At 40.0% G+C, this 11,074-nt stretch overlaps 1 protein-coding gene across 3 annotated transcripts in view; it reads right to left on the bottom strand.

Annotated features, from left to right (window-relative positions):
• Positions 1-615: 615 nt before the first annotated feature.
• The window catches only part of LOC139646210 (protein FAM168A-like), a 51,482-nt gene continuing 41,023 nt past the window's right edge, over positions 616-11,074 (bottom strand). For 2 of the 3 annotated variants that reach the window (XM_071522153.1, XM_071522155.1), the window contains 4 exons: positions 10,832-10,974; positions 8,789-8,969; positions 5,817-5,961; positions 616-4,915 (listed from right to left, as the gene is read on the bottom strand). In XM_071522153.1, the coding sequence (XP_071378254.1) occupies positions 5,846-5,961; positions 8,789-8,969; positions 10,832-10,974 (440 nt within the window). In that variant the 3' untranslated portion in view covers positions 616-4,915; positions 5,817-5,845. The remainder of the gene's footprint in view (positions 4,916-5,816; positions 5,962-8,788; positions 8,970-10,831; positions 10,975-11,074) is intronic. The other variant, XM_071522154.1, reaches the window with a different exon arrangement.

Here is an 11,074-nt window from a genome sequence, read left to right as displayed (position 1 = left end):
CTTTAATTTACGCACCCCAGGTTAACTCACCTGTGCAGTATCACCTGCTGTTCCATGCTCTTTCTGTTGACAGTACAGAAAAAAAAGTGAAAAGCAATGGTGAAATTTCAAAGAGCATCCCTAAAATTGTAATAAATACTGTATGTGTAAATACTGTAACAAGCTAAATATCGCCAGCTGGCCAGCGAGTTACTCCTCACCTGAGCAGAATCAGTTTCTGCTTCTCATTTTACCAGTGCAGGAAAAAGTGCAAAACAAGGGTACAATTTAGAGTAGGTAGAAATTGATTAAAAAAAAAACCCTAAATTGTATAAATACTATGACTGTCAACCAGCTATCTGTACGAAGCCAAGCTAACTGTAGCTAGCTAACTGTAGCTTTTTAGCTAGTTCCTGTGGTCGTGTCCTGCTTCTCCCTGTTCGCTCTTTCTGTTGGAAATAGAAAAAAAAATAAGTACCAAACAAAGCTTCAAATTAAGACTAAGTTATCATTTGAAAAGACACATAAATACTTTGACTGGTAAGATAAAGGTGGTAGCTATGCTAGCTAGGTGACTGGGAGATTCTTGATAAGACGAGAAGAAACCAAACAAGAGCAGACTTGGAGCTTTTTGTGGAAAGATTTTATTAGTTTTTCAATCTTCAACATGATACAGTAAATATATTACAATTACAAACCTTCCATACTTCGGCTTCACTAATTGATCGTCATATACAACATTAAAACAAAAACAAATGTACACTTCATATACACAACTCTAATGTGGTTCTCTGCCTTATTGTAATCCTAACCCAGTGTTATAAATATGTTCTATCATCGTTGCTGCAGAACACTGTAATAACTCTGGGTTGGGAGGTTCTGCATCTCAAGGTGCTGACTCTAGTGAAAAATTCACATTTCTGTCTGGAAGACACATTAAATTTTTTTTTTTCTAAAAGTAAGCATTCAAATTAAGGTTGGATAAGGCTGAAGGACCAAAGGAAACTTACAACAATTTGAAACTTAAAGGTCTACACTGACTTTTTGGGAGTTTGGCCCATTGGTCTCCTTACCCAATATGTGACGAGAAGATTGATACCAAAATCATCTCTGTGTCTCTGGTAGCTCTGTGTGGTGTGTATGCTAGCGCTTTAGCATATGCATCGCTTATCGTAGGTGAATAGCGTTATCCAAAGAATGAAGATAAACCTTTAAGAAATCCAAAATTGGTATTATTATTCTTTATTCTATGGCCTGTAGATTCAAAACGTTAATGTTAATACTTTGGATAATGCTAACCGCCTACGATTACTTAACATACTCTATGCTAAAGCGTTAGCATGCGTACCAGACAGAACTATCTACCATAGACCCAGATTTTGGTACCAATCTCTTCACATATTGGGTACGGCGACCAATTGGCCAAACTCCCAAAAAGTCGGGGTAGTCTTTTAAAGCAAAATCTACTCTTGAAGGTCTTCTATTCTTATGCCTTACCCAAAGATAGTTGGATGTTAAAGAACTGGTTCCTGCCTCTTTAGACTACATGCGAATACAACCGTCACTGGAGGTGCTGCCTGTCAACATGCCATCTTTCCCTAGTATGTCATCACGTTACAATGCATGATAAGTCAACATCATCTTTTCCCGTTCATATGCAGTACTGCATGTCACAGTCTTTGCATTGTCAATGCAATGATGCTACTATGCCATTATGTGCAATATGGCACTATGAGCAGTGTGTCAAATGGGGCAACATGCAGAGCGAGGAAAATCAAGATATGGACTTGCACTATATGTCAATATGCGGTTAAGAGGATATGTGCAATATCTTTGTTGTACATATTGTGTATGGGTGTTTATTGCTTACAGTGCCAAATGTTGGATTATAGGGGAGGCAGGTTTTTATTTTTTCTTAGTCATATTACAGCATTCTTTTATGTTGTGCATTGTGTCTCAGATGTATGTTGCTGCTGCGACAATTCAGTTTCCCTCCTGATGAACAAAAGTACCTATCTATTGATCTCTATTATCTCCAAAGCAGGCGTAGCATACAACCAAGCTTTAAAATGTGTCATTTTCTATTCTGTCATCAAAGTGTAGGTGATTAATAATCACTGATTACGCCTATTCTGTACAGAGGTGTCCAGAGGAAAACGGCCAACTAGTGAACTAGTTGCAGACAAGTTGCAAGGTAATGCCTTTTTCCATGCTGAGCTCATTCATTTAACAGACTTCCATTGAAACCTCCAGTGGTGAGCAACAGTTTGACACTCAAGATCCTCTATCTTAAAAAGTAATACACCAACCGATCAATACAAATTTAAACAATTAAAGATTAAATTACATTCCAAAAACGAAAAATACATATTTTAACACCTATGGTTTAAAGTAAAACTCTGCAACTTTTTCATATCAAATGTCTGTGTTGCTACTCTCTATCACTGATTGATAACACAATAGTGATTCAACCAATAGCCAGTTCATGACAGCTTTTACATTGTTATTGTTTCTGATTATTTTGGATTAAACAGAAGAAGAACTGGGTAGTTAGCATGAGCAGCGATAGCCACCATGGCTAAACAGACAAAGAAGAGAGTAAAGAGAGAGAAAAGAGCGCCACCTACAGAAATCCAAACTTCATCCACAGAAAATCCAAGCTCCAAGTGTGATTGACAACTGATCTCTGGTAAGTAAATGAGTGCTCAGGATATTGCGGGTAAGAATGTCTTTCTTATAGTCAGATTCATCAGTGTCATCACTTTTCCTGATCTAAACTGGAGTGATTTGATGCTGACGGTTTCTTTCATGAGACCCAAAAATAATCCAATTAACAGAACTGTGAAGCCTCTTCGAAGAGCTAATAACTGTTTTATAGCATAGATTATTACTGTTAGATACACGCATAGTAACTGTTATGTGTTCGCATAAAAAGAAGAGCTATGCCATCGACTTGATTTCTTCATTCCTTCTACTTCATTTCCACCTAATGCCCCTTTAAAGGGGCAGTAAGTAAGATTTTTACTGTCCCATAGCACAAAATGATCCAAGTATATCTGTGAGTGGTTGATAGGGGTGTTGATCAATACCAATGACTCAACGATTACATGGCCAGGTGCGGAGGTTTCTGGCTTTCAAAACTCCCCAGCAATCGGAGTTTCAAGACACTCCCAAAAAGCCTCATTCTCACGGCAAAAAGCAAATGACAAAGCAGTATTACAATTCCAGTATGTAGCATGGCGATATATTACGTTTCTCTTGGATCTTTGCTCTATTTAGCTAGGTTACTTGTGAAAATGTGTCTTTATTATTTATGTTAGTTACAGGCCACCGAGCTGTCCATGCTGTTGCAGTTCCTACTGGTCACCAACAGAGGCCGATAAAGGTCATAGATTACTTACTGCCCCTTTAAACTCGTTCGGTCTGAATGAGTTTCCGGCCCATTACCAACTTCCTCCCACCCTGCCTGTTATTGTGTTGGCATCCTGGCCTGGTTCACTCTGAAAGACAGATCGGACATCAGCGAGGATGCAGCGCTTCAACTAATACTGTAATCCTCCATCGGTCATAAACTACATCACGCAACTCTTACTACTGTCTGCATCAATTCTGACGTCGGATTTTCAAAGACCTTCGACTCTGAACCCCAAACTGATCTCGTTGTCATGCAGTCGTCCGGCTGCATTTCTGCGTAAACGTCAGATTTAATCAGATTTACCGCCCGTGATGCTCATTTCCAGCCTTTAAACGGAATTAACACTTGGGGATAGGAGATAAGTATCGAGCGCGAGCGTGAGGACGACAGCATCGCACGATTTTTTTTCCCTTATTTCCCTCTCACCGCTTCCCTTTAACTCGTCACCTGCCACCAATCTCGCACATCCTTTTCATTTCTTACATTTGGGGATTGAATCTAACACACACATCCCAAACTCATCGCATACAAACTGACAGAGGACAACATGTAGTCTAATACTCTTGTGCTATCAAAAAAATCGACATATTTACTGAGAGTTGGGCTGTATATGTATGACCGATATATATCTCCACACCCCTAGGAGTGTGACTTGTGCAGAAAAACACCTTCTGTTTAATTCAGTTTGCATGTTCAGTGATCTTATGTGTGTACAAAAATAACCTTACACCAACCCGCTCACTAACCCATCAGGATACTTATGTAATATATTAATCTACTGAAGATATTTCAATGGCTTACTATGCTCTAGTAGATGTATAAAGTTGTTAGGTCTTCACTACCACACTGGAAATATCCTCTACTTGGTTTTGCAGCTATGTTTAAGGTATTCTCCTTGTGGAGCTTCACCACCTCAACACCCACAAGTTAATGCACTGCTACAAGCTGGAAGACAACCTGTGCTGAACTATGCTGGAGGATGACTTTTTTGAACGCAAAACCCCCCCAAAAAAAAAATCACAAAAGGCAAATCAAAGAGAATGAGGAAAATAAGGTTTGACACTCCCATTAGATGACTGGAAAATAGCCGATCCCCTGTTCAAAATTAAATAAGATAAAGCCCCAAATCTGAAATATTATAAAAAATTCGGCAGCATACAAAGTCATGTACATTCTCACTGCTGAGAGGAACCAGCGGAGCATCGGTTCCAGTCTTCAGAAACAAAAATATATACAAACACATAAAATGTTAAAAAGCAGAGCTATACAAGGGATGTACTATACAACTGGCCGTTATGTCTGGATTATACTGTAAGAGTGTTGAAAATAAAATAACTGTCCAAATGAAAAAAAACTGAAATATCGGCTTGTAGTAAAAAATAAAAAAAAACCATAAAAAAAAAGCAGCTTTTCCAAAACAAAGAATGCATAAGCTGGCCCTTGCGCTTTACTGTTTATTGTTGGTCTTCCCTCCATCTGAACATCACCAATGTAAGACTTGAGCGATGTTTGACTCCAGATCTGAGAGCGCAGATAGATGGAAATAGAGGGAGGGAAGAGAGATTAGGGGCACCAAGGGAAAAGGAACTGGAGCTAATACAATCAACAACACAAAAATTACATGAAAGTTCAATGAAACATATAGCTGTTGTGGAATGCAGAGTAGAAAACATATTTTGTCATTGACATTTTTGACATTGACCCTGTATTTTTGAATCTATGTAATGTTTTTAAAAGGTTTTAAGGGTCCTGGTACAACTGTTTAAGTAATAATTTACCATTAATGTAATAAATAATTAATAACAATTTTCAATTATAGTGTAATAATCCTGTTAATGTAATACATTTACCATTAATGTAGTAATTACCTAGTATTAAAGTAATAACTGTCTTCCTGTTAACGTAATTGCAGTATTGGGTTTAGTTACATTAACAAGACAGTGGAAAGTTTTGAAATTCAAGCCATTTACAATAATCACCAAAGACCTCTTCCATACGTATTGATTGATTCATTTGTTGTTTTCTCAACCTTCCCGTTAATGTAATAAAACCCAATAATGTAATAATTATTATGTTAACAGGGGGAAAAAAAGGTCTTACATCAATGGTAAATTTATCACGTCAACAGGATTATTACACTATTAACTGCAACCTGTTATTACATTAATGGTTTACTCTATTAATGGGGAGTTATTACATGACAAGTAACAGGCCCAAGGGTCATGAAACACACTCAACACATAAATGACCATGTCCATTTTTAAGAAAAACACCAGAATTACATTTGTTTTCCCCACAACAGCAGCAGTATTTCTCCATAACAACAAAATGACAATAGCGCATACCAATACACTGCCCACAGTTCAGTACATATTCGCCCCCAGCCCTTTGAAAGAACAGTGTGTTGATATGTGAAGCTGACCTGGGTTCAGTGCTTACATGAGGCCGGCTCTACCAATGTGAAGGTAGGTAGCTGTAGCCGGGGGCCCCCTGGGGCCGGTATGTGGGTACAGTCACTGGAGGCCCTCCAATGTGCTGGCTGTGCTGGGGCGTGGTCAGCAGGGTGCCTGGGTACCACACACAGAAACACAGGGGGTCAAGTGTCATCATCACCTCTGACCTGTTTGAAGCCCGGAACATGGGGTTTCTTGGTGCCGCCATGTTGTATTTTAGGAGCCAGACTATGCACGCGAAAGCCGAATAAAAAAACAAAATTTCCGGTTTGCAGCCTGGCTTGCAGTCATGAAACAGCGTAAATTCTACATTTATACGCATACTGATTTAATAAATGTTTTGTGTTACCCTCGTGATACTAGCCAACTAGCATGCTAGTACCTAATAGCTAACTACCTACCACTCAACACTGAGGATAGCATCACAGCCGAGTGGTAGCTAGTTAGCCGTTAGCTACCATGATCATGCTAGCTAGCCGGTGCCAGTGTCACAGTTGAACACTTAATTTGAAAGGTGGAAAAATATTGTGAACGACCTCTCAGTCAACATCCTCCTGACCCAAGAAATCATACACGCAGACACAAAGTTCAACATTTTTATTTCTGCTTTTCAAGCATGATGCTAAGCTTGCTTGGCTGCAAGGTAGCACAAGTAGTACAGTAGCACCATCCTCAAATGCCCACCCTGTCAGACATGACATCGTATCCTATTTTGTCATGAAAAGCAAAGATAATTTGTTGGGTAAAATCAAATTTTACCGGGCCTTAAAGCAATATTCCTCTTCGTTTTAACATGGGGGTTATTTGGCATTTGACCACCATGAAAACCAGAATATAAACTAATCACCAAGGTTGGATGCAGCTGGACGAGTTTGTAGCGTTCAGATTTTTACACAGAATTTGAATGGATAGAACGGTCTTTCCCATTCTAATCAACGCTCCTGGATGGTCGGAGCGGCAGCCATTTTTATGTGTACCGTTCCTACATAAAACTTCCTTGGTACCGTTGGCCTAGCTTCCGTATAAACCGATTTGCCGCAAGTCGCAGCAAGGACCAAGCAGTGGAAAAACTGACGTTGCTCTGTCTCCATCGCTTTGCTGTCAGCGAGGAGCTACTCAAGGATTTTTGGACCGGTTGGGTTTAATTGCGCTATATTATTGTTGGTAAGTAGTCACATTTTATTCATTTAACGTTAGTCTTGTCATTACAAAGCTAACCCACTCACGCTGTGTGGCAGCCGGTGTGACACACTTTACGGCCTTAATGGCCAAACTTCCGTTGTCACCATAGAAACCAACCATAGATGCCATTTTTTGGTGTACTACCCAAAATACCATAGAAAACAGTGGAAAGACCGTTCTATCCATTCAAATTCTGTGGATTTTTACTTCCAATTCAGTTGCATGACGCCACATCAACAGCCTGAAAACTGACATTCAACATGTTTGTGAACAGATTCAACAACATATCCCACTACTGTGACGTTTGGTCATATTTTTTAGAACGTCATTTCGCCAAATAGCATTTTTAGAACATAGCAGAGGCATGTATCCCTCCGCTACGAGAGCATAGCGTGGCCATGTTATTGCCAAGAGCAGTAAATTATACAGACGCACTCCCTTACATACACTGAAATTCAAACAAATATCTTCCTCATGGCACAATTAATTAAAAAAAAAAATCACCAATAGAGGAGACATTACAAAAAAAATGACATTAGCTATCGCAACTTTAAGTTCTTGTTGAAAAATGTATTGACTTTATATTTCTACACAGAAGATGTGCCTTGGGCCTACTGACTTGAGGTCGGTGGTTTCAAGGTGTTCTGCAACCAGCCAGTAGAGGGCAACAGTGTTGGCTTCAAAAGCCAAAACCAGATTTGGCTCCTTGGTCTAAACAGGGCGGCATACTTATTACTGATTGGCCGAGAGCCGGATTGCAACGTTCATTGGGGACGACGACATGTTTACTTTTATCTTATTTGTTAGTATGAACATTTTCTGGAATAAACATCCTCCATGTCTTAACAAACTAGACCATAATTTTTTAATCAGACTGAAATTATACAGATCTTTTATCTGTCTAGATATTGTGAATATCTAATTCATATATATATAATTTAAAATACTAATTGTAGCATATATACTGTACATGTATGTATATATACAGTATATATATATATATACACACAGTATATATGTATATATTTGCATTTCTTGCAGTCAGAATATTAGTTGTCCTAAAGTTGATTTGATTATGTATGGTAACTAATAACATTTGATTGGCCACATTATGTAACCTTGATTACACAGGCAGCTGGAGTCAATGTTGCATTTAGTGAAATTCTCATAGACTTCCATGCTAAAACACAGCCTCTAAGTTTTATCTATTGCATTGTTGGCTCCTGGATCTTACATCCACAGGAATTTGCACTAACATGGCTAAGCTCCTCCAGATGTGGTTAAGCCTCCAGAAAGATATTTTATACCTGCAGTAATAGTGTTCCCAGTTTTTGAAAGGCAATACCTCATGCATGATGTAGGAAGTATAAAAGTTTAAATTTGTTGAATATAAGATCAAATAAGATGGAACTTTAATGATCCCCACTGGGATATTTGGGTTGTTGTAGCAGCAAATACAAGAAAATGGAATTTAAATAAGAATAGAGTAAATGGGGAGTACTAAACATATGAAAATATGAAAATATGTGAATTACAGGATGCATTCAGGGTGTGCAAAATAACAGCATTGGAACATACTGAGACAAAGACAAAAAATTAAATGATGTTATATGCAATATATAACAGATGACAAAAATCTGACAATGTGAGGATAACAACATATATAGAGGATGTGCAAAATGTGTCATAGCATCCATTATAACTACATTAACTGCCTGCTAATAACTGGAATCAGTCCGACTGTAATGAAGCCGCTCACCAGCGGACATAGCCATGGTGGTGCCGGTCACCATGCCCAGGGCCACGGCGTTGGACCGGGGCCCCGCAGCCTGCACCGGGGTCGGGTACAGAGCCGACGGGATGCTGTTGGGTTGTACTACGGTGGTGTGGTGGATGACGTGAGGCTGCGCCGCGTACATCGGCTGTGTGTAGTACGCACCCTGAGACAGAGAAGCAGAGAAGAAGAAGGAACCCAATGGAAGGGGACGGAGGGACGGACGTAGAATTAGGGGCGGGATGGATGACAGGGAGAGACAGAGAGGGGAGGGGTTGAGTGGAGAGCAAGAGAGGAAGAGAGAGATTGGTGTTGTCACAAGGAAACGTCATTGTCATTGAACGAGGTCTCTGCTGCATGCAAGCTCAACAGTAACAGCATTGCAGGCTGCAAAATCTGTGGCTCAGCAATTTGAACTTCTTCCTACAGTGACCGTTATCACTGCCTTATTCTGAGTGACGGCCCAGGTGACAGCCAGTAAAAATCATGCTGATGATCTAAGCTCCTGTGCAAGTTCAATGGACTGCATGCCAGATCTACCATGGCAGAGAAAACCGTCACCTTAGTAATTCCAAATTCAGTGTGAATGCCACATTTATTACTCACTTTCACGTGTTTAAAAAGACAATGATGCCACCCTATGACACAATGTAACATTTAAAAAAAAAAAATGTTTATTCATATTTCAGCACATTGGCGGCCCCAAAGGACAGCAATAACGGAGATTGGTGGTCTTCCTGATATGTAACACTACCTGAAGTATCCTAAAATGCTTAAGTCGCCAACTTTAGCTCAGGTAGGCTAAGCAAGTCATGTTAGCTTGCTAACCTATACCTATCTTATCCCATCCAAACAGCTGTAGCCACTTACGGGAACGTATCTATGTTCCCAGGGTCCTATGTTCCCAGGGTCCTATGTTCCCAAGGTCCTATGTTCCCAGGGTCCTATGTTCCCAAGGTCCTATGTTCCCAGGGTCCTATGTTCCCAAGGTCCTATGTTCCCCAGTTCAATATTCTGTTAACACACATTAACCATCCTATTGTGTTCGGGTCAAATTTGACCCGTTTCAAGTTAAAATATACAGGTTTTTTTTACTGGAACAAGGTTTCAAAACAGCTTTATAAACACAACAAAACCAATGGTTATCATTTTATTTGAGGGTCTCTAACCCTAACCCTAGAACTGGGGAACATAGGACCCTGGGAACATAGGACCCTTTGTCATGTTCCCATTATATGCCATATAAATCTGGGGAACATAGGACCCTGGGAACATAGGACCCTGGGAACATAGGACCCTTTGTCATGTTCCCATTATATGCCATATAAATCTGGGGAACATAGGACCCTGGGAACATAGGAATGACTCCGCCACTTACTAGTCGCTAACTAGCTTGCTAGAGTAAAGCACAATATCAAGGTTACATTTTCCATAGGTATGCGTATGGAGTATATTTGTGCAAAATGAAATTAAAACCCCTACATGTGGAATATTTACCTCAATATAGGCTATCATTGTCAAATTAATTCACAAAATGCTAACCTCACTGTTAGCCTTGGTTAGCCCGTAACCAAGGCTAACAGTAATTTCTGGGCTGTTAGCATTTTCTGTTCTGTTGTACATGTACAAAAAAACCTGCTTTGCTTGCTCAATAGCTAATTACTAGAAATGCCATTTGCCTCAAGTTTATTCCAGTTCCATTACTCAGTTTGCATTATGACACTTCTTTGTCACCTCTTCTGTATGCATATTTATCTCTGCAGTCTGCAGAGTGGGGAACAAGTGGTGAGCGTCTTTGCGACAGCTGACGTAAAGTACTAAGGGACTCAAGGGGTCAGCAAAGTCATCAAGTTTCACATTCTACTGGTAGTAGCTTTAAGAAAATGGTAAAATACAAAATGGGTCCCCATAAACAATGCTAAACAAACTGAGAATTCTCACATGATTTGGTGCTTGGTCTACCTCTTCCGTTAGTGCTGCATTCTCAACGTATTCTGGACAAAACACAGAATCAGGAGGATTTCTCACCTGGGCATAGAGGTTCTGTTGTGGGTAGACACTCCTGATGGGGTACATGGCCGCAGGGTACGGGGTAGTGGATGGGGAGTAGGGTGGTGGTGCCCCATTGGACTGGGTAGGGGGAACCTTGTAAGAGCTCCCAGCTGTATATCCTACAGGACAGAGAGAGAGAGAGAGGGGTGTGGGGGGAGGGCAAACATTCAGATTCCAGATAATCTGTCGTCGTCTGTGGAGTCAATTCACGCAATTCTA

Source organism: Centroberyx affinis, unplaced genomic scaffold, assembly GCF_046629955.1.
Source record: "Centroberyx affinis isolate AG114_WGS23_722 - 3 ecotype Tasmania unplaced genomic scaffold, CSIRO-AGI_Caff_v1 ptg000960l_1, whole genome shotgun sequence".
Classification (NCBI taxonomy): Eukaryota; Metazoa; Chordata; class Actinopteri; order Beryciformes; family Berycidae; genus Centroberyx; species Centroberyx affinis.
This window is presented reverse-complemented; position numbering and strand designations above follow the sequence as displayed.